The sequence below is a fragment of the Hyposmocoma kahamanoa genome, unplaced genomic scaffold, assembly GCF_003589595.1.
Source record: "Hyposmocoma kahamanoa isolate Upper Pololo Valley unplaced genomic scaffold, ASM358959v1 99879, whole genome shotgun sequence".
NCBI classification, from domain to species: Eukaryota; Metazoa; Arthropoda; class Insecta; order Lepidoptera; family Cosmopterigidae; genus Hyposmocoma; species Hyposmocoma kahamanoa.
Window position 1 is genome coordinate 287974 of NW_020656077.1, and position 25196 is coordinate 313169.

Genomic DNA, 25196 nt, shown 5'->3' on the forward strand with positions numbered 1-25196 from the left:
GCATCTTGTGGCGCCAAGCAGTGTAACTTGTGCCTAAAGTTACTCGTTAAAGTAGTTTTTTTGGATACAAATTCACTTTCTAAGTTTTAATCTCATGTTAAAATGTGCCGCATGGGCCTGTTGTTCTTACAAGTCGCATAGCTCATGAGCTCGTTCTTTAAATTTTCACACAGATAAAGTAACAAAAAAGTTCACATGCCACGGTTTTGGGGCACAGGCCATATTTAACGGCGCGATGTTGCGATACTACCGGCCGCATGTTTTATTGCGATTTAATTCAACAAACAAGAGAGGATTTCGCTTTGATACGCCGACTTGCAGGTTCCACAGAGACGCCATACTTCATGATAATATATTGACTACTTTCTAGCAGAGGTTGCTCTACAGTACAAGTCACAATATTTTACTAAGGAGTGGACTTACAAAAAATAAAGTTAAAAAGAACTATTAATATCGAGTTCTTAGATTTTCGCGATTGTTACACATAGGAAATGAAACTATTTTTCCGGATTTAAATCGCGTATATTTGTTTTTTCAAACAATCCAACGTTTCGGGCCCTTTACAGGTGCCATGGTCACGGTTGACTGCGGTGGTACAGTCATCAACCAGTTATGTCTAATATTAATGCAAACTACCCTATTTTTCACTATAGTTTCAAAAGTTATTAATTAAATACTATTTTTAATTTTACAAAGAAACATTCCAATTTACGCTGCATTATGTTTTACAAATTACTTTATTTTAATAATATGAATTGTTGTCAAGTTAAACTTATTGTTAATTAATAATGGAAATTAGAGTAAATTAAAACATAGAACTATTAATGTACGATCATCTACGAGTATTTCATAAACCGTCGTATTATAAAGTTATACGACAAACTTACTCCAGAATGGCCTTATCTCAGACCGATAGTGGTACGTGAGCTTTAAAAATATAAATATAGGCTTACCCTAAAAACTGTTGAAATATTATTTGAAACATGTAAATCATAAAGAAATAGAACCTATATTCTTGTGTTTAATGTTCTCTGAATAATATTGTTTGATGTTTTACTCTATATTTAAATAAACGAAATTGACTAAAAACCGAAAACGGCCTAGAAATACATATATCAAGATAAGAATGAATATAATATTCGTTTAATATACGTCAGTACAGAGTACTAAAAAACCGACCTGAAAAGTTCGTGAAATTGCATCTATTTGCCAAGTTTTATTGAAATCGGGGATCGGTTCACAATCCTCCCACATCCCACAATCCTCTTTTTTTTGAAGTGAGTTAAAAATGTAGAGACTCACGTCATTCAGCAAAAGTAAAGTTAAACAATCTGCGAAAGTTCCTACCTATTTGTTACGTTGTATAACTGTTTTCAATGTAGACTATTTTTTAACAAAATAATATCATGTTCACATAGTTTTGGTACAGTTATAAGTTGTAACTCACATGTAACTTTTAGTCACGTACATTTACATAGACAGCGATATTTTCGTACTCTATACTTTGTGTATTGTTTATATTAGTGTATTATTTTTTACTTTTTTATGATACCAAGTGCCGGGACGAAGAAGTTGTGAACCTGGTGCTAGGTAAGCAACACGCCTATTCAAAACAATTGTAGTGCCACTCAGCGCTTTAAATCGCAAAGGTCTGAGAGGCACTGCCACATCCGCCGTCATCCTGAGACATAACTTGACAAGTACCATTTGTCAGTAATTTCACCAGCACTCTTACCCTTCAAAACCAAAACGTAGTAATGCTCATATTACTGCTTGGCGACAGAAATTGGTGAGCTCTACTGCTACTTAAATTATTTTATTTTTTAGATAAGATTTCAATAATTTATAGAATAGTAAACTTATATTTATGTTTTTAGAGCTCACGTACACTATCGGTCTGAGATAAAGACATTCTAAAGTAATTTTTTCCCCTGATTTCATATCACGACGACTTACAATAGACCATTGAACATGTACAGTTCATATCAATTGAAATATTTACTATGTATTTTTTTAAAGTACACTCCTTACTGAAATGTTGCTTGTCAAAAACGGAGAAAGGGGAATGGGTGATCACGATGTTAAGACATAAATTGTCTAGTTGTCGTCTGTCGCTGAGGCTGCGAACAATTGAAAATTAGTTAAAAAAAAAACTCGTAGCCGCTAATTTAAATCACAATCCGGCAAATTACGTATAGAAGTTCGTGAGAGCTCGCTGCTTGACAATTTCCTTGCAAGCATCAAATCGTAGCATTACGCGCGTCGTGTCTGTATGTTTGTTTGTACCGTCGCGCCGACGTCACGAACTGCTGTCACGATCGACGGCCGGCGCGTGTCCTTGTGCTCAATGGACGTTTTAACCATTATTACCCAAAACTTGTTGCAGTCACTTTCGTTGACAACAACGGTGAAATGTCACAAAATTTTTACTCCCAATATGTGATCCCCGCTTGTCGATCTTCCAAAAGGCAACATTGAATAGAACTTCAATGTAAGAATGAATTTAAACTACAAGCAGTTCGCTGATTTTTGTATATCGGCATCAAAAGTAACAAAAAATATCTTCAACAGGATTAGCATCACAAAGTCAAAAGTAATGTCACGTTAAAGAGTTAACTTACTCTTCAAAATGACGTCATGGGATACATTTACAGGAGTGAGCGTCATCATTGCGTACAAGACTTGATTAAGGACACCCTTAATCAAGTTTTATATATTTGCGTTAATGCTAAAGCTGTTGTTAAAATTCTTTATTGAAATATTTATTGTAGGAAAGTAAAACATACTTTTTGAAAAGTTACATATGTAAATGAAACCCGGTAAAGAAGCTTTTCTTTACATTTGAAGAAAGAGAGGTGAAGAAATAGATTTCTCACGGATGGCGCTATGGCAAATAAGTCGTTAAATATAAAAAAAAGATCTGCAACAAGCACATAGAAAAATTCGTAAGGTCCCCTGTTTGTTCTGTGGCTTAGTTGGCATAGCGTCTAGTACGGTTTGCTAGAAGACATTGGTTCCAATCCAGCCGGATCGAAGAAACTTTTTTTAACTGTTTGTTGTATTAATAATTATAACAAACTAGTACAGTAATTTCACAAAAAAGAATACAATTTCATGGTTGTGAGACATACTGACAGTCAATAAATTAAAACCCGGTAAAATGCCGGTAAAGTTCATATTTGATAACAACTAAGATATCTGTTAAAAATACATTGCTAGTGAAGTCAATTTATTGTCTTGAAAATCTTTAGTTGTAATAAATGTAGGTATGGACAAAACGTGCCCAAATTTCTAATCCAGGTTTACATCAATGGTTTGAAAATATTACACAGAGGCTTGAAAATTGTACACGTCCTGTGGTTTAATGAAACGCTGTCGAAACGTTTTATTATTTCGTACTTGCTTAAAAATACGAATTTATGATGTCGTTGCAGTGAAATGATTAGCATAGGTTAAATCAAAATCTTCACAAACAGTTGTAGGTCCATATTCTGTGGTTCAACTGTAGAGACAGATTTGTAGTAATAATACATACATAGTTTACAATGCGTGCAGAAAATTAAAATGTCGTGACGAGAACAAGGGCTTTCTCAATAAAGTTGTAGCTACTGTGCCGGCCATGTTCGATCCGTCATGCGCATGCGCGATGCTATCTGACGGTGTCGGGTTGCGGGTTGTCTGTGCGCACCCGACTTCTTTATGACGATTGCATCGGCCAGGTTTCTTGACTTTTTCTTTTCTTCATGATATAATGTTAAAACTGAATTCAATATTCCTTGTATATATTTAATTTAAACTGTTTAAGTGTGTAATTTTAATGACTCTTTTAAACAAAGGTATACAAATTCGTATTCTTTTGTTGCAGGAGCTCAGAGCAGACGAACACCCATTGGTCTTGCGATGGAGTTGTTTGAGCAGCATCAGGGTACCCACATACTACAGGTGCGTAACAACTATATTCAGTACGCGGTCAGAAAGGCCAAAAATTTCGACATTAAACCAATTCGTTTGTTTGTTTGTTTACTTTCATAACTCGTTCGACAAAAAATGCTCCAAAAAGCATACACAAAGCCTTTCTATACTCGAACTTGACTTTGTATTGCGCAATCGCTGGCCAACTTCACGCTTTTTTACCGCTTACTCATACAATAGCATGCGCACAATAGATCGACCGCAACACACACCAAAATAACGAAACACCAATTTAATATTTCACCGATTTCACTAAAATTTCATCACAAAATTAATAGAATAGAATAGTACATACTCTGGGGCACTTTGACAGGGTTCTCGAAAAAAAAAAATCTATTATAATATCATTCGATCGCGTAAATTATATCGATTTGTGCAATCGATTCTCCATCATTACAATATTGTGGGTGCTGCGGTTTTCTATTTTGCGGACTGCGGACTGAAAACGGTTGCGTACGTGATTCCTTGAGTCGGCTTTTTATGTGTAAACGTAACTTTGCGGGACAAGTTGTACGTTTTGCTTGAAAAAAACAAAGGACGTGCACGCACGAGGCCTGCAGGTTGTTTGCTGTTGCAAAATTATTAGTTCCATAATTATCCGGATATAGAGAGAGTAGTTAGCAAGGGCACAGTTGGCACAGTTTCATAAACAAAAACAACACGAAAAACACTGAAGGCAAAAACTTAATTTTCGTATCTTCCTCAAATTGGATATTCCGCGTTGTTCCTATTAGTTTTTTATTGCTACTAAGCTGGTGATGACAACTATCAATCAATCAAAAATTTATTAAGTATCGAGAAAAAGTAGATAAAAGCTTCAATAAACTAGGCACACGTACAGAGCGCGGCTGAGTAAAGAATAACAAAACAACATGGACCGCAGTCTATTAGGGGCTTAATCCAAAATTTTATTCTTATTTCACACTATCGTCATCTACCGTTTAGACGCAAATTTCGTACAAAAAAGCTTATTCAGCTTGAGAATAGGTACTTTGTCAACCGTGCTTCTCATTAAAATAAAGATTGAGGCGCTATCGATTTATATGTTGCTAGATGGCGTATTAGTTTTGGTTAGGTAAGGAATACATCAGTGGGTATACGAGCGGAGTCGACACATCTGACTGCTTCCGGAATATAGCTTAGTATTAATCGTCACCACGTTCAATTATTAGAGACAAGGCGATGAATTACATGATTGAAAACTGTTGTGTTGTTCTAATCTTTTACATTTCATACTCAATTCCTAAATCCCAGCAAACTATAATAAGAAGAGCGCTAAACGCCTAATATTATATTGTTAAATTATATAACATTGGGCGATTGATTGAATATAACATTATAAAAATATAATGTTATATTCAATCAATCAATCAGCCTATTGCAGTCCACGGCTGGACATAAGCAGTGGGGAGCCAAGTATATGCCATAGTGCCTGATCACCCGTTTTCCGCATCCAACCACTACCTACTACTACCTTCTTCAGATCATCGGTCCATCTTGCAGAGGGACGTCCTACGTTACATTTGCCGAGGCGTGGTCTCCACTCGAGAACCAGTCTAATCCATCAGTCATCGGTTCTGCGATAGACGTGGCCAGCCCACTGCCACTTCAACTTGCTACATTTCTGGACGATGTCCACAACTATAGTCTTATGTCGGATAACTTCGTTCCGGACTTTGTCATTTAACGAGATTCCCAGCATAGACCTTTCCATAGCTCGCTGAGCGACATGTAGTTTGTGAGCCAGTTTGACCGTTATATTTCCATCTCGGCTCCGTAAGTCATGACCGGTAGGACGCATTGGTTGTAAACCTGGACTTCAGGCACTGCAGGAGTGGTAACGAGAAGACATGAGTTTCCCAAATGCTGCCCAACCCAGCTGCACTTTCTTAGCTATTTCACGCGCGAAGTTCTCTCTGCTTAGTTGCAGGGTTTGCCCGAGGTAGACATATTCTCGGACAACTTCGAGCGTTTCGCCATTAATCGAGATCGGTTCCGGGATGACGAGCTCATTGAACAAGACGTTTTCAACAAGAATCCAAAATCCAACCGAAGACCGACCGATAATGAGGCAGCATTAATGCTGACTCATTATGGCTGTTCAACATTTTCTGCAGAACCTGCAGCGATTCTGCCATTATAACGATGTCGTCGGCAAAGCGAAGGTGTGTGAGATTGTCGCCATTGACATTAATGCCCAATCCGGTCCAAACAAGTGTCTTAAAGAGAGTTTCAGAGCAGTTTTGGAGAGAGAACACTGTCCCTGTCTCACGCCCCTGTGCAACTGGATGGGTCTTGTCTTGTTGCTTTGTACTTAGACGGACATCGTGGCCTTGCTGTACAGATTTCTCAGCACCTCTACGTACCGCCAATCGACTTAGCATTGCTGCAATGATTCCAGAACAGCCCAGGTTTCGATGGAGTCGAAGGCTTTCTCGTAGTCCACAAAATGCTAGACACAGTCGCAGATTATACTCTTCGGACTTCTGTATAATCTGTCGAACAATGTGTATGTGGTCCACTTTTCTATAGCCATTTTAAAACCCTACCTGTTCCGGTGGCTAGAAAGCGTCAAATCTTCCGGTGAGACGATTTGTGAGGACTCTCGAAAGCAGCTTATAACATGGCTCTGACAGACCTATCGCGCTCCTGAGAAATGGTTTTGTCGCCTTTCTTAAAAAACAAGGCTACCATGTTTCTGCTCCATGCTTCCGGGGTAGTCCCATTGGCTATGGCGGCGTTGAATACCTCCTTGAGCTTTCTGAACACTGGGTCTCCTCCTGTCCTGAGAAGCTCAGAGGTTATTCCGTTTTCGCCGGGAGCTTTCCCATTATTAAGCCCTCCCAATTTCGTCTTCGTCCACTTCCGGTAACTCGTCTGTGAAGTGGCGTGAAAGTGTGGCTCTTGCGTCGTTCGCGTTGGGTGGTGGCTTTGGAGCACGCGAGGCATATAGACTGCTGTAAAAGTCCTCGACTTCTGCGAGAATTTCTGGAACTGATGTGACAGTTTTACCGTCGTCAGTTGACAGCTACCCTGTCTTTTTGTAAAGAATTTCGACCCCCGATTCCTCCAATATCTTCTTGTATGAGTTGCGTATTGAAGCTGCGGAGGTCGCGTCTCACCGACTTGCTGGCTTTCTTGAGACGACGGGTATCTGACGAAGCTTCCTCTGGTATCCATCATCATGTCTTCATCAATACCAGAGTCTCAGTCGAGTGTTGGTCTTTCGGGCTCCTCGCTGTGTTCTAAAGTGTCTAAATTCCCTCTTCGCGAATTACCTCTACCACACCTTCAAGGATCCTTGTCAACATTTGCCGTGGTTTCCAGCAAAGCGAAGCGATTGCTCAGTTTCAACTGGAACGCTTCGGAGCCATGCATGGTTTGGAGCAGCGTTGGACTAATAAAAGATCTCATCATACGGCTTCTCTCGACCTTGAAGTCGATATTTAGGGTACCTCTTACGAGTTTGTGGTCGCTACCGGTATTAAACCTATTGACCACAGATATATCCCTAAATATACGCTTCTTGTCCGTCAAGATGAAGTCGATCTCGTTCTTCGTAATGTCATTGGGGCTTTGCCAGGTTCACTTTCTATGGGGCTTCTTCTTAAAGAAAGTGTTCATGCAGAACAGCCCCTGCATGTCCAGGAAGTTTACCAGCATTTGGTCCCTTTGGTTTCGCCGTCCAATACCGTGTTGTCCGATGCACGATTCCTCGCATTCACGCGCTCCCACTATGGCATTGAAGTCCCCCATAACAACGGTGAAGTGCGACTTGGTGGTGTTGTGTAGAGCCTTTCTCACGTCTTCCTACACGGCTTCGGCCTCACTGTCCGAAAATGTCGACGTCGCTGCATATACCTGTACATCCTTGAGAGAATATCTCTCGGCTCTTAGCTTCAGGACATGGTACGCTACCAGAGTCGATACACTGGACACCTCCAGCACGTTGTCGAGAACTTTGTTGACAAGGAACTCTACGCCTCTTTGGGATAGTTGGTCGCCCTCTCGAAAGTAGAATAGGTGGCCAGATTCTAGAGTAGTCGTGTCCTCCCCTCCCCCTGTCTTCGAACTTCAGACAACTCTATCACATGCCACCTTATTTTCTCTAGTTCCACCTCGAGTTGCATCAAACTTTCGTCTAGCCGCAGACTGCGTCCGTTATACGTTGCCATGGTCAATTTGTGGCAGCCGTAACCCGGGGATTCGTCGCACCGTTACCGTGGCCGCTGCCTTGGCCCGGAATTGTAAGACGGCCGGGAACTGGGGGCCGCTTCTTCCTTGGCTTTGACATTTGGGGGTTAATACCATACTCACCACGCTGGGCAAACGGGTAGGTGAGCACAGTACCGAGTCTCGCGTCAACAGCGCTGCTGCCCGCCGCTGACCAGGGTACTTAGGACTCGGCCTGTAGATGGATATACCGTCATCTGTTGCCGGCAGGGTGCACCACGTGCAGAAGAGGACGACTTTTGGGACATTAAGTTGGTGTTTTGCCCCGACACCCCCCTTTTTTGTTACCCACCACCACTTTAATGTTATATTAAAGTGTACTAAATACTTGGTGCTTCAGGCTCAAGCAAGTATCAGTTTTATATGTTAAACGTATTTTTCAAGATTATGGTTATATAGAATATATTATAGTGCTAAATTTGAATACGATATTTTCATTATAATTGGGCGTTTACGTGATCATAGAAATCATGTTGTTTGGGTTTGAATCACTTCACATGTTACGTATGTTTTGATGTACACGGGGCCTTAGAAGGTTAATACGAATCACGTGTCTAAATAAAACTAGCCATCGTAATATTTTTTATTATGGTACCAGTGACGGGACGAACATAAGCGGTGACATTACACAGTTTAAAGAGTTTTGTTCACATCCAGTAGCTATATAGTCGTGGCAACGACTCGTGGTGATCGTTTTTCGTCATCACAGGCGGGTTTGTTTGACTTTTTTAGTATTCACTCGCCACGGCAACGAAATTAATGGTTGATTAACTGATATAATACCTACTACTATTTTTCTGTGAATGAACAAAAATACATTTTTTATTTACAATGTTTTCCCTGATAATCAAAATATTTAAAGTAGTACTACAATAATTTATGATACTTAATTTTTATGAAACTCATTATTTACGATGCACACGTTTTACTTTTCTATGTATGATATTAAAGTACAGGTCTATACCTCCAATGAACACGTCGCCTATTCTATTTTTTGGTAATTTTTTGTTATTTTTGTAAACTGTGATATTTATTTACTAACATTATTTGTTGCGTCTATGCCCAACAGTGGGACTATATAGGGGCTAAATATTAATGCAATACTGTAATTGTTATAAAGGTTTTTTTAATAAGGAATAATAAAACGGACATTTAGTGGGTTGCTAATGTTTGATGAAATGAAAGTTGTTCACTTAGTATGGACTTCACTGACTCACTCAGCATAAATCAGAATCATATCTTATATAACTTGTAGGTATTGAAATAGAATAAAAAAATAAATTTGACAATAGAAAAATTATTCAAGTATGCAGAGACTAAAGTAAAAAATCTGTAAAGTGTTTCTGATTGATTCAGCTTCTGTGAGCTTCACCAAACACATCACTGTATTAAATTATATATACATATATCAAAGTGACACTAGTGGCTATTGGTTTGCTATCTCTTATTTTACAAATAATCAGGCTATTGACTGTGTTAAGGAATTTTATAAGGTTTTTGTTCTTGTTCACAGAGTCTCGATGGGTTCGCGCTGTCAGTAGCAGCCGACGGAAGATTTCTCTACATATCCGAAACCGTTTCTATTTACTTAGGATTATCACAAGTAAGTAACTTTAAACATACTAACGGGTTAGTTAGTTTGATGTAGGGACATATAAAGTATTTCTAACAGTCCACGAGTAACGTCCTCATCTTCTGTATTTGGATCGAAGCATTGTTTTTGGATCGTATTGAAAACGCACATTTCGTGTAGACTCCTCAACCATATAATTATGACCAAAATCAAAATATTTTGTTCTACACTCCGCTACACATTTATGACAATGTCATTAATTCAATTTGGTACAACACTTGTGCAATCTCTCATATTAGTTATTTTTCTTTTAGTTTGAGATTTTGGTGTGTCCTTAAAATTATAAATTTATCTTTCTTTTGCTTCCTGCTTTTGCACAAAATGATGAAAGTTTCGGCATAATAGTAAGTCGCACAGAATTTAGAATCAATTGCCATCATCCAGATCAACCATGTAACTTTTAATTTCGCCTAAGACGCTTCAAATGGCGTTTTACTACGAAAAACTTGCCAGTGTCTAGTCACGGAATAAAAATTTGTTTGGTCTGCTCGTAGATCAGACAGCGACAAGAACAGAAAAAATTACACGATAATGTTTGTTTTGGTTTGAAAGATAGGGTTATATCATTCTTTAAATAGAGAAAGATTTTATTATTGCTATAGAGCCCGAAAAAACTGTGACAGAGGCTGGGACGACTATGGCAAAAAGGATTTAAGCCGGCTTGCAAAACCCCTGTAATACCTAGATGAAATTTGTAGTTATTTGCGATTGTATGCGATATCTTAATGAATTAAAGTAACCTCGATGAAGAGTCCCTGGAACCATAATATAATTTTTCGAATTAAACCTCAAATGGGTCATATCTACCAAATGACGGAATTTAAATTTTCATCGACTATTAGGCGCATAAAGCGTGTATAAGTATTAAAATGTTTTGATATTTAATTCGACGTCGTCCATAAATAAAATTTTATAGTTAAGTTACAATTTTGTGACTATAAGGTATTACTTCTTCTAAGTACTACACGTCAGACAGGCGCTATCGCATGGCGAGAACCTGAAGATCAAACAAAGACAAAAAGATAAATATAATATTATAATATTATATTATTATTTACACGCAAAATAGGCGCCTTGACGTCGAGTTGCGGACACTAGCCCGTTACACCAAGTACCAAGTAGTAAGATAATATTATAAGGACATTTCAGGATGAAATCGATCTTCATCGGATATGAAAAACACGACAAATTGGACCTGTAAGTTCACCTTGAGGTACCTACTTCCGTTAGGTTTCCCCCTAGATTGTTTAGCACATAATAGCAACGCGTCTCATTGACATACACACACATTCCTAAAGAGTCGGTACACAATGAAACGATAGTATCTGAAATTTTCGGCGGCGCTAGAAAGACATCCGGTGGTAACTGCACCAGATCGCAGATAACTCCTTAACACGTGTCGAGTTATGCCTCCTACGTGGCCTGCCTTTATACTTACCTATCAATTTTTTGTCTACTCAGATCTTTGTAAAGGGTTGCGTTTCTTGGGAGGACTTACTTACTTGTTTATCAAAGTAACTTTTAGTGGTGCTTTATTAATACGATGCGTGGCTTACATAATAGTAGTGTGCAGTTGAAAGAGTTTTCTAAAGATTTTTTAAATATTAATTTCGGTACGAATATGAATTTACGCCAGAGATTTTAGTGGCTAATTACCTATATCAAAAGACGAAAGTACTCACTAAATAGTAAATGTAGGAATATTACGCCTGTAAGTGTCTTAATAAATAAAATTAGGTAAGAACAAAATTAAAAGGCACTGAGAAGATCCGAAAACTGGGAAATTCTCATTTCCAACATGGCTGGCTTCGGGGGTGAAGAGAGAGAGAGGCAAAATGGGGGGAAAGGGACGATGCGATATGCCGGTCACGTCCCGGGCAAGGCGCGCGCGTGCTCTTCATTCTAATGCGGCTGCGAACCTTACCACTCACACACGGCCGCGCGCGGTACTCACACCCGTCCGCGCCGCCAACAACATCTAAACACCTTCCCGGCAACGACACACTACCATCCATAAGTCTTCTTCACCACACGCCTGTGTGTGTTCACATATAAAATACATAAACTTCCTGGTAAATAAGCGTAGATACAACTTTCTTATAAGTAAGGCTTGTGTTAGAGACGCTCCTGCTATATTAAATTCTGTTGCGGGTATTTTTTCGGGGTCCGCAGTAAAGACTGATGATAACGTCGACAATGGGAAATCATATTTTTCTTTTATAGATAAAAGAAGAAAATGGATACTTTATTTTTTGTTGTGATGTGTTTCGGCCTTTCCGGGGAAATTATTTACGTGTCGCTTTTTTGTTGATGCCCGAAGAAAGATTGGATTACCATCGTAGGCATTTTTAGCAGGTTATTGAAAGATAAACGCGAAATATGAAACGAATTTCGCTAGTTAAATTGACATGAAAATTCATGATGCCTTAGTACCTAACCAGGGGCTATAGATTCAATTTCGAATGTGTGAACCATTGAGTTGTGTTGTGTGGAACGCTCACACCTAATCGCGATTTATGGAAGATTTCCAGTCACATGCCATCATCCTCAAAGTAGCCCATCAATCGGCGAATCAGTAAACACCATAAAATCCTTAGCATCTTTCTCAGAAAAGACCACCGTAATGTCACCATTGTTTCTGGGATTCACATGCAAGACTTGACTGCGGATACACGTTACTTGAATGTGTAATAGGGTCTCACAATTTATATTTGATAAATTTATTTAAAGAGCTATTTACATAAGCTGTGAAAGGGTCAGTCAAAGAAATGTTTCGAAATATATTAAAGGCTTTAATTTTTAATATGGTAAAGGAGGGTTGTAATAAATTTTAGTGTACTGCCTGTTTACGACGAACTTGAAACTTTGCCAGCTTTCATCATGACGTTTGGAGCCCCGTTAAACATTATTTTCTCCCATTGTCCCATCGTAAAGCCCATCCTCGTTGCATCCGAGGTTTTGTGTTGTTTCTATGAAGCCACCTGCTATGCGATGCTTGATAACAGTAGTTCATTCATATCAAAACGATGACAGTGTACGTGACAAGTTTCCATTGCACCATTCAGGCGTTGCAACTGGTTTTTTGGACGAGTATCACACAACTGAGTTGGTACCTAACTAAGTTTAAATGTTACATTAGGAAGAATAGTACAAAATTAAGTTATTCATTTTCTATTTTTGTATTGCTGAGATTTATATTGGGATAAAGTCGATATTAGGATGTTGGGACTTAAGGATCTTGACCCTAACCAAGACCCTGCTATGTTACAAATTATAAATTTATGTTATAAATTTACAACTTGTAACTTAAATACTCTTTCAAATAGAAAATATAGAGGTGAAACTAAACGCAGATACGAGAGTATATATATTTAGACTTGATCTATCGTAAAGGACTTCTTGGAGAAACCTCATGTAAATTTGTTATCAGGTAGAGATGACTGGCAGCAGTATATTCGACTACGTGCATGCAAGCGACCACGCGGAAATTGCTGAACAGCTGGGCTTGTCGTTGGCGGGTCGGTCATCGGGCGCGGGGCTTAACAGCCCTGCCTCAGGCAGCGAAGAGGGCAGTCAACATGGTACTAATAACCCAGATGGTAAGTCCTTATTCATAGAACGGTAGGTAATTCGTAAGTACTGAATATTTATCCCCCGTTCATTTATCCACGTATGTCACAAACAAATTGTATTGAAGAGATAAGATTGGAAACGAGTCTCTCTTTCCTCGTTTTAGTAGGTCGAAAGTTCCATTTTTATTGTGTCCGTGTTCATTGTATTTAGAACCCTAATTTTAAAACATTTCTATGTAGAAAATACGACGATTACTTAACTATCTCCCCTCAACAAAAACGAGAAAAAACTGTTCAGAATTCAATTAGTTTCCTTCTTTTTGAGGCCGTTGAACCTTCTTCAATCAGCGACAATACCGATCCCAAAAATTTCACTCGCTGTATCGAATCGCTCAAAGCATTCTATAATAAGTTGTGGACCACATTGAAATTAGATTATGGACCGTTCACGGTGTGTTGGGACCTCATGAAATGGTCACTGGGGCGTCAGTGTACGCACCGTTGTACCAATTGATTAAATATTTCATTTCGCTATTACGGGAACGTAACAAAATAATTTATTGAAATTCTGGCGCCACTGCGAATCGAACACCGTATTATAAGTTCTTATGATAACTTAGGTACAGTGACGATTTGTATGTTTTTTTACTAAATTACGCTATTCAAATTAAAGAAATGAAGCTGTATGATCCTGTACTTTCCTTTCAAACGCAAAGTTTTAGTAATAAATACTATTTAGGGGTCAGGAAGTCACTCTTTGGTAAAAAAATAATGAAACACATAAGTAAGTGCACAAAAGTTCACTCGTTCCTATAAATCTAATATTACAATCAAACAGCAATTAGCCCTCGCTCTCATTGGAGGCTAGAGACTAGGCGAGCATCTAGAGTTTTGCACTTGTTATAATAAATAATATAAAAAAAATATTTTACAAATTGGGGAATAATGCAACAACACGAGTGCACGTTACGGGAATTTAGTTACATAAATAATATAAACAATTTCTAAAAATAATGATCCATAATTTGTACTAGATTTTAAATCAATTTGCCCGAAACGAAAAACACATTTGACCCATTTTTTTCCGACATAATGGCTAAGGGTTTTTTAATTTAGTACCATGAATACTTAGCTAGTCGTTTTCAATTTACTCTTGGATGTGTAAAAAGTCGGTTCGAAAAAATCAATCAGGATCGAGGTGGTGTGACAGTAAGCTATTGTATGGTGACAGCCGTGGTGAAATGAAGTCACAGAACAGTGGTCCGTGGATAAGATGCACATTGTCACCTGATAGGCGTGCACTTCTGTTCGAGAGCCTGATCATGCCAAAAGATTGATCCACGTCTACGGTTTTTAAACTTTTCTCGCTGTCTGATGGGGTCGCTGACAAAAATTTTCTTTCGGAATTGATTAGTTTCTCCTGGGGTTTCAAATTGGAGATCCCTTCTTACTTTACAGTTCATATTAGTTTTTGTTGGAGCGCAAGTACTTACTCCTTCTAATGCCAACACAATACCGTAGCATATTTCATAGACTGTAACAACATAATTCTGATGAAACGGCACCTACCGATAGATAGATTAAACTGTTGTCCAAGAGCCTGTGTTTCACGAAAACCAACTTGTGCCAAAGTTAGAACAATAGCCTATGTCCTGACTCAACCCTATTCGCATTTGATACTGCACAAAGGCGTGATTCAACAGCAATCATCACAATGGAAATTGTTAGGCCAATAACGAAGATTGAGCGATTGATGCGGTTTTGTAAAAAATACTTATTGTCAGGCGTTCTAGCTAACACTTTTTTGCTGTTTGAAATAGATTTTGCTGTCTTTTAGGAGGTTACTATTTGCAAAATATAACATTAACTTTACCACAACATATTATGTACATTACAAGGACGATTCTCACTCGGTGGTCCAACGGTTTGCATTGTGGGTGCTGGATGAAGAGGTCCTGGTTTTAATTCAAGGTAGGAACAATTTGGAAAATGAACTTTTCTAAATTGTTTCAGCTACTGGTGCTCTGGGAAATGCCTCAGAATGAATTCCGTTCGCTCTAGTAGGTACTTATTATATGTAGTATAGGGAATTACTTAATATAGTAATCTCGAGTTCGAGACCAGGTAATTGGTGTGGTTGTCTGGCACATTATTATTAAGTTCAAAAAATGTTTAACTTTAATCTATAATTTAAAATCCTACCTATTGTATCCTACCTATTGTATTGTATTCGAAAACTCAAAAAGACAAAAACATATGTTTCTGAATTCAATCGAACTATCAAAAGAAAGTTTTAAGAACCACTGGTAAGTTTCTCAGGGGCCAGAAGCAAGCTCAGTGAAATCAATTAAAGCGTGGTCCTGATCTGAAGGGATCCATCGTTCCTCCAACCATTTAATTAGCCCAGACTACCTATTGCAGGCCATCACTCTCAAATTCGAATCAATTTATTTCCTTTCTCTAATGTAAATTAGAATTTTATTCACAACAGACCCAAGAATGTCATAATTACAACAATTAATAAATTCAGGCGTTACTTTGATTAATTTAATTTACTTAAATTAATTTTGTTTTATTTCATTTAATTTTACGCAAATTAATTTACTTCCATTTTTATAATTACAATAGTTGATTTTCGATTGCTACTCGTATGTAATGCAGTAAAGTTAATATTTTGTTTTCCTTATTCCCATAGTGTCATCGCAAATGAGTCTAGCAGCAAGTGGAGCTCTGTACCGAGGCATGGATCGTGCTTTCTGCATCAGAATGAAGAGTACTCTCACCAAACGTGGCTGCCACTTTAAATCCTCGGGATATAGGGTAAGCAAACAATTCTATAACGAAATATAGAAAATTATATTTCTAATCTATAATTTTAATGTATTACGCTTATCTGAAGTAAAAGGTCTAAGGGAGCAGAAAATAAACGAAATATCTCAAAGTCATTAGCAAACGAAAAAGACTGAAAATTTGTGAACATTTTTATTCTTATCTTCTAGTATTTAGAATGAGAAAATAAATGGACGCTGAATTTTCATTTTCAATCTAGGTTGGAAGAAGCAAGGAGGGTGAGCCATCAAGATACGGAGAGAGTGGTAATTGGCGGGTGGGTATCATGAAGCACAGTGTTGTCAGGCAGGAAACGATAACCTTTAGGGACATATAATTTATTTTAACAATGATATCCATAGTAATGGTAGGCTTTAAAACAATGAAGTATTCGAATAATTCCAATTAAACTTTATAACTGTGACTTCGACACGTTATTTTAGTTTTATAGCAATACGCTCTTTATCTGCCCGATATCACAAATATTATTGGGTAGAATTATTGTAACGCGTGGGGTGCCTCAAGCCACGGCCTGCGGCCCATAATTTTTGCTTTAACTCGGTGTTAGAACATAAAATGCGATTAAATCTCAACCGACCTGCGAATATCATAATAGATAAGTGCGTAAATTTTTACGTAACAGATTGTCGTCGGGGTGTAAATTCTGTTTTTATTTTATAACTGCTGCATAACCTCCTTTCTGTATTATTTGAAGAGGTGGTATTTTATTTATTGTATGTGCACTTTGTTGTTGTTTCATTGCTAAGAAATACTTTCTGCAAAAATATTAAATAATAATGAAAATTACTCCTATTACGTTATATATATTAAAGCAAGAATGGAATGCGCTGTTGAACATTTAATCGAAATACAACTGGATAGAACAAGCCATAAAACGTTAAACTAATCTGTAACTTACAGCTATAATTTCTATAATCGCGATCTAAATGGCTCATACAGTTCGCGCAAGAATCGACAGAGCAATTAGTGTGGCCCGTATATTACCTCCCTCGCTAAGGATAATACCCCACGGGCAAAGCTTTTATTAGGAAAATTGTAAATTAGTTCATCCTTGATACTCACAGTCGATTACCTGAGAATATGACTCCGCACAGTACGTGATTTCGGAAACTCTACCGCAATATAAATAGCCTTTTAAAGTTTCCTTGTTACATTCCAAAACTTTATCTTTCTTATATGAAACACGTTTCGTGTTTGTTGTTGTGAGACAATGAAATCAGAAGTTTTAATAAGATTTTTTTTGTCTGACTTTCAGTTGTTGTTTTTGTGTTTCTGTTTGTTAATATGTCTTAGCTACTTCAGTTAAGTTTATTGTTTTATTAGCATAGAAGATGCAGTTATATCCAAGCCATTTCGAATTTGCAGTTACTTTTCAGCCTATGTTGTGCTCAACACATATATTGACTTTATCGTCATTCTTTCTGTAAACACTTTTTTCTTTGCAGGTGGTGTTGATGCTGTGCCGTCTACGGCCGCAGTACACATTTTCTCACAGTCGGAAGTCCCCACCGGCTCTCCTTGGGATGGTAGCTCTAGCCATTGCGTTACCACCACCCTCGGTCCACGAGATCCGATTAGAGTCGGATATGTTCGTCACACGGATCAATTTTGACTTCCGCATAGCGCACTGCGAGCCCAGGTTTTCCATGTTCCAATACTAAAGTTTTAGTAAAATAAATCGTTATTCTGATATAGAATACAACCTCTCAAATGTTATGAATTTCCGGTATGCATTGTGTGATTATTTACAGCAGGGTTTCGGAGTTGCTCGGATACACTGCGGAGGAGCTCACAGGGAAAAACCTCTACGCACTCTGCCATGGCGAAGACGCGAACAAGCTTAGGAAATGTCACGTAGATTGTGAGTGTTGAGAATTTTAAAAAATATGGTTTTGTACGAAATATGTACTAAATTGTGTACCTTCTGCACTTCTTAATCCTTTTCTAATTCATATATGTAAATTATAGCATATAGGTACCTACCTACAGTGTTTTTCAGATGACTTTTACATAACTTTTATATTCAGCACAATTGGCATAATATGTCTCTTTCTAGATCATTGTTATTCTTGAGACTCACCTCATTGTAACACCTTACACTTCGATCGGATTTTACGATCGCTGATGTATCGTCCCATGACCCAATAATATGTGGTGAAATCCTTCTGAGGTTAATGTTGTAACTGCCGATTTGTATTCAGTTTGTACTCTTTAGAAATCCATGTCAAGAGGACTGGCAGCTCAAGGCGTAAGTGCGGCGTTACGAGGAAAATTTACGACTTGCTCCGATTTGTTGGGAATTTGCTTACAATTTACAGCACCGCACCGGTCCGAAGTTTCTTTGTCTTCTTCCTTTGAATTAATTTTTTTCCTGTACGTTTAGCTTTCATTACCAATCATTGTTTTCAAACCATTCTCGAGTCTTTAAGGTGTCGCTTTGCGGAGAAATGTCATTTATTTCAGCACTAATGTACTAATGTTAGTTGAGTAATATTTCAGTGTTTTCAGATTGATTGAAGGAAACATTTTTACCCGAAATTATATAACTAGTGATTTGATATAAATTACCACGAAACATTTTTATTCAAATAATGTAATCTTTCTCATATACGTATGATAATATGGCTTCTGTACGCATTCGTCAGAGGAATACAATTTAGGCCTGACGCCATGCGCCGGCTCGTCTCTATGTGGATTGTGATTTGAATAATAATTTTTATACCATCATTTTGGTTTCCTTTCCCTGACTACAGACGTGGGAAATGTCATACCTTAATGTCCTTCGGAATAGCTTTTGGTGCTTTTTAGGATCTTGAATCCTGTTTCATTACTTTTATCTTTGTGCGTTTTATGCCTGTAAGACTGACACATGCCTGCGTGTTATATGATTTTATATTATGATACAGCATGTAACGTTACTCGTGTCGGACCAGAAATACGTTCTCAGGGTTGTAGCGATTGCGAAGGAATTTCATTGTTGTGCCAAAGCGATTGCAACTGCCATGCGAATTTTCGTCTTATCTCTTTGTATGTTAAATGACGATGATTGATCAATTAAATGGTTGAACACAGCCTATAACCTGGCCAGGAGTTCGAGATATGCGTAGAAAAATGCCACATCTGATCGTGTCCGGCGCTGCCTGACGAAGCAGCGAGTCCCCCATGATCGGCGACTGTTCTGCACGTCCGTACGTGTTTCTGGGTAACAAAACGTTTCGTTAAAACTTTTGCATTATTAGATGCGAAAGTAAAAGCGAAAGCGAGAATCTAACATGGTGCGAAAGTCTCGCTTTCGCGAACGTGAAAGCGAATATTCGTTACAACCCTACCAGTCAGTATCTGAATCTATTAATTACATGATTCGTAGTGTTTTGTAAAGCCTAGTCTCAAAACTTGCTAATCAATTAAGTTTAAAAAAGAAAATAGCCTAACTCAGACCCAGAATCCGATACTGACTGCCGTCCTTGCGGGTCCGACACGACTTAGTTACATGCTGTACCTACATTTAGCATGTCTTGAGTATACAGTGACTCTTATTTATTACTTATACATTTACTAATCGTGCGTCAGCGGAGGTGCTTGTGTCGGTCGTCAAATGCCCATGCTGTGAAATTAGTCTTAAACTTGTCTTTTGCGCTTGGCAGTCCCAACTTAAGGATTTCAACGATTTCTGGGTCAAATCATCAGCTTTATAGTAAAGAAAATGATGCAAATACAAACGTCTTGTTTGCAACAAAATATTTTAACCCCGAGTAAACCCCAAGCAATGATTAACGATTCTACACGTGATTTGTATCAGTATTTAGGTACGTCGTCTGTTGTATGATGTTTTCGTTCATTTTAATAACGATGGAAAAATCTGATTCAATCAATCGCGAGTCTTAAAGTTGCATCCAATCGAGGTGAGAAAATTCAAGATGGCCGATGATTGTAAAGTCAATCACGATAACGGCGTTAAAGTCAAATGATATTTTTTCTAGCACCTTACCCGTTGATGGCTTTACGCGATCTTCCATTTGAATTTAAAACGTATAATATAGATGGCGATCAAATGTGGACAAATCGGGTGTAGAATAACAAATTTGAAAATTACCATAAAAGTCCGGGTGTTTGTTAGAAAGCGGGTAATTTGGTTACGAGTGACTACGCCATCGGGGTACTTGATGAAGTTATTGACGACATCCAACCAAAAATATATTCAAATTTGTACATAAGACAATAAAATTTAATTCTGAAGTTCGAGACTTCCGACAATAAGCGCGACGTTTTGGAATGCTCGTAAAAATGATGGTCGTATAAACGACAAGAAATGTATTTATTTTGATTACATTACATAGTTGCGATTGAGACATGTTGGACCACGCAGCTAAAGTGAAGTATCACAAAGAAATTCAACACCTCAAACCTTTATCTGCGGATTGAATAGTCTGCATATGTACAATTTGATTAAGTGGTGCATCAAACTGAAACATATCCCAGTAATTAAAATATCAGCATACAAAGTATGGCGCTCAGGTTTCACTTATTGGCGTAGTTCCAAGTGCAATCATTAATTAATAAATGGCCAACAACAATAAACAATGCGACAACAAAACCAAAACGCGACTCAGTCTTAATGACTCACGTAGCACAATACACGTGTTCATCACTCCGACTTTTGTGTACGCGATTGAATATAATATGCACTTGCGTATTACATCTACTTATTGAATATTTTGTTTACAAACGACATTGGATGCCATCGTATGAAATCTACAATGACACTAATTTGCATTACTTATTTTCGACTCAAGGACACAATTAGGTGAGCTAATAAGTCTTATAGCGGACTTGTCGTCTATTGGTACGTTAAGAGACGCCAAAGGCTCGTTAGAGTTCATAAAATAATGGAATAGGTTGTTTTAACAACAAGTATGTGTCGGTCCACGCAAAAGGGTTAAACTAATAAAAAGTCGCAGGAAACTTAAAGTTTCGAAAACGTTTGTTTTTCCAAAGTGTATTTTGTAAATAAGTCCAAATATCCTTGCGGCTTCCAGTATATAAACTTGTAAATGTGTTACATCTATTTAAATATATATATATTATTACTGTTTTGTTCATGTAGCAATTCTTTGTTCCAGTAATGAACAAGGGCCAAGTGCTGACACACTACTACAGAGTGATGAACAAGCTCGGCGGGTACACCTGGATGCAAACTTGTGCTACAGTCGTTTGCTCTTCCAAGAACGCCGAAGAACAAAATATAATTTGTGTTAACTACGTCATTAGGTAAAGTTTATTTTTCTTAATGAATGGCTTGTGAGACTACTTAGTCTCAATTAGGTAAAGTTTCTTAAATATTTTTCTCACCGCCTTTTACATTCGAAAGAAACTACGAAATACCAAAATCGTAGGAAATCAAAAACATTTGATTAATCTAAAATTTATTTCGCAGCGGCCGCGAGTATCCCAATACTGTGATGGATTGCTGTCAGCTGGAAGAAAGTGTACAAGGGGTAAAACGTGAAGAAACTACAGGAGACCCGGAAAATGGTCCACCAGACGCAGATTCTTCTGGTGGCCCTCCTCCGCCTCCCCGACACAACACAGAAAGGACCGAGCCAGCAACTAATGCAGACTCTAGTTCAACAGCGCCTGTGCCTACTTCAGACGTAACTCAACTAACTAGACTGAATGACACCCAACCTCTACCTCTGCACACTCCAGAAAGAACGTCGCCAATGCCCGCGAGGAGATTGAAGAAGCGAAAGCACACCACCGACTGTGAAGACGAAGAACGAGATGAAGACAGACGAAAATCTTCTTCTAACCCCGGCGCGGCTTTATCACCAGCTGAGCGAGACATGTCTAAAACAAATTTAACGATTGCAGAGGGCACGTCTGATGCCACATCCGTTAGGGATTTAGAAAACGCAATGTCCAAGCATTTACCAGCTTTAGATGGAAAAGAAATTTCCCATCGACCCACTGATTTTTCTACAGACGCCTTGTTAAAACAACAACAACAAAAATCGACCATTCAGTGGATAGGAACACAAAATCACCACTTGAATCATTTGAACCGCCAAATTCCTGGCAATCACACGTCCACACCAGCTTCAGCTTTACTGAGACAATTGTATGCCAATAGGGAAAGTGTAATTCGAAGCAATTTTTTGGGCGATGGTAGAACAGGCGGATACTACTCCAGTGACGGCCAAAGTGGACCTTTGCCCACTCCACCGGGTAGCGAAGGTTCTGGATATGGTGAGCAACTAGGTCACAAAGGAACGGAAATAGGCTCTTTAGCTTACGGTGGGTATGGCGACTACCACTCTGCAATGACTCCTCCAGGGTCAGTGTCGCCTAGAGATAAGCAGCAGTACGCTTTGTCGTACGATAATAGTGCCTACTCGGAAGCCTTGAGACATTCTTATTTAGGAGAAGCGCCACTGCCGTTAAAGCCACAGGCATATTCAGCTGTGCCTGGGGCTTTAGATTACGCGTCGTCTATAGATCAGTCACAGTTTTTTCATCCGCCTTCATCTTTTCACCTGTATCACCCTCAGGCGCATTCGGCGCACGCCACTCACTCTCATCAACCAGTAGATAAATCTGCTCCACCAAATACAAACTGGTACTCAGCCGGTTCATAACCACGCTGTGGTTACAAGAGATAGTCCAGAGAGACTAGATTTTCAAAGACTTTGGTTTTGGTGGTTACGTTATGACCTATGATTGTTCAAAACGTTTGTTTGATTTGAGTTCTAAAAAACTCTGTTGTTAAGTTTAGCATTTTTTTTTGTTATCGTTAACTGGTATAGCGATTCGATATTTTTTTTTGGACTCTTTAATTAAGTTAGGGCTGCACGCTTAAGTGTTGTAAATACGAGGTAAAATATTTTAAATTTTTTTAGCGGCAGTAGTTATTGAGAATTGTATACGGATTACAAGACTTTCATGAAATTTTGTATTACCGACCAACTAATTGATTTTCGACATTGTGTAATTAATACTCAAACAATTCTTACAATATTTATTAAACATTGTAGACTTTTTTTTATTTTTGGACATATTATTAATGTACTACTGTATGAATTTAATACTTAAATAATTGTGCCAAATACTTGGTGCTTGTGGCACTGGATCGATGCATTTGCAGTTAGCTTAAATTTTAAAGACCATTTCTAAATAGATTAATAAATTCTATGATTTTAGGTATTTTGAACGATGTCCCGTTCTAAAAATATCCTGACGAGGTATCAGGGACTTTTCTCTTCTACAATATTATCAATCGAACTCTAACGATAGAAACGTCAAAAGTTTGTAAGTTAATAGCATAAGGTTTAGTTCATAATTTTGAATCAGACAACACCCGCGGGCTATAATTATACCTATAGCTTATTTGCATATCATTTAAAATAAGCTTTTGTAAATTATTGTACCATAGTTAGTACCTCACGACTGTATTTAGGCGGTAAATTCCATTACATTAACGCTGTAAATTTTAGTTAAGTGTCGACAACATTTCAAAAAGATTTCATCGCTTGTTAGCTAATAGGTATTCGGGATTGGATAACTGAAAAAAAAAAAAACTAAAGTGAGATTCGTTCAATTTAGATTTAAACTTTAGCCGCATACGGGTGCTGGTATTTTACGTACATTTTGGAATGTTGTCTCTCTTAAATAGTTGTCGACCGTATTAATTAAGATACTTTGTAAATACCTTCGTAAGTAGACTATAAATCTTTTTATTTTTAATAGTGCTCAAAATTACCCTCAGCATGAGTTTAAGTAAAATTAAAATTGCAATGATTAGATAAGTATACCTACTAAATTTCAGGAATAACATATTACTTAATTTTACTTACTGGTCATAGACAAAAGACATTTAAAACTGAGGCTTCGATCATTCCACTTTGTTGTCACTTGAAAGTTTCGTTCGAAATTCAATGCCAATCACCATGGCTCAAGTTCCTACCAATAATCCACAATACAAAATAACTTATCTTTCATTCCTACGAAATGGGAAACCTGTCTCAAATTTTACTGGTACGCCCGATGCACACATAGAACCATGCTGATACGTCCATGAATCTACATACCTACGCTTCCTCGTGGGGTAGCCAGGGACTATAAACCTCCACCCGCTACACTCCTGACCTCGCGTTAGTATTAAAAAATTACTGAAACTCAACTTTTTTCGAAATTATGTTGATTATACGGTACGTTCAAACACAAAGAGATAATTAGATCATTCGTGTATGTGTAATCCAAAGTACTTCCACTAAGGATTATTATAAAAATAGAATCGCTACTACGGATTCCTATGACTGCGCACAAATGTAAATTTACGTGTATGTAATCTGTCCTCCTTAACTAATGTAATCGACATTGTTACCGAAAGTGAGTTAATAACATATCTGTCGTTTCTATCTTATCTATCTTTAAGCGGTTTTTAATATCTCATTTAGTCACAGTTTTATTACTAAGCAAAATCATCGTACAGTACCACGCTGTAAATATTGCACATCGGGAAATTCCAGAAGCCGCGAATATTTCACGATTATTTGCGATTGCCGCGTCTATAACTTATTGCATTAATAACTGATGTATTTATGACAATGTAATATGAAACTTTATTAGTAAATATTTAACGTCAAAGTCATTGACAACGTTAATAGTTTCTTATTTCGTTGTTTTAAATACATCAGTGAATAACACGATAACATGTAGACGCGACAACAGCGTTCGCGAATTCCGGGTTTTCCCGATGTGATATATATCACATCGGGAAAAAAACTAGCACTAATTATGACAAGGAGGGCAGTATTATACAATTTAAACTGTCGTACCCACAGAATAAGATTAATTTATGCAAACTAAGGTCGACATACGAAAAATGTTTTTCTTTTACTCAGTATACAATTATTACTGTAAATTGTAATACAGTGTAT

General features: G+C 37.9%; 1 protein-coding gene across 1 annotated transcript in view; it reads left to right on the plus strand.

Annotated features, from left to right (window-relative positions):
- Positions 1 to 23331, plus strand: part of LOC113239339 (protein trachealess) — a 53590-nt gene extending 30259 nt beyond the window's left edge. Inside the window, exons 3-10 of the mRNA XM_026476288.1 lie at positions 3866 to 3942; positions 9719 to 9808; positions 13269 to 13437; positions 16106 to 16230; positions 17706 to 17899; positions 18012 to 18121; positions 21381 to 21528; positions 21695 to 23331. Of these exons, the coding sequence (XP_026332073.1) occupies positions 3866 to 3942; positions 9719 to 9808; positions 13269 to 13437; positions 16106 to 16230; positions 17706 to 17899; positions 18012 to 18121; positions 21381 to 21528; positions 21695 to 22895 (2114 nt within the window). The 3' untranslated portion in view covers positions 22896 to 23331. The remainder of the gene's footprint in view (positions 1 to 3865; positions 3943 to 9718; positions 9809 to 13268; positions 13438 to 16105; positions 16231 to 17705; positions 17900 to 18011; positions 18122 to 21380; positions 21529 to 21694) is intronic.
- Positions 23332 to 25196: the final 1865 nt, after the last annotated feature.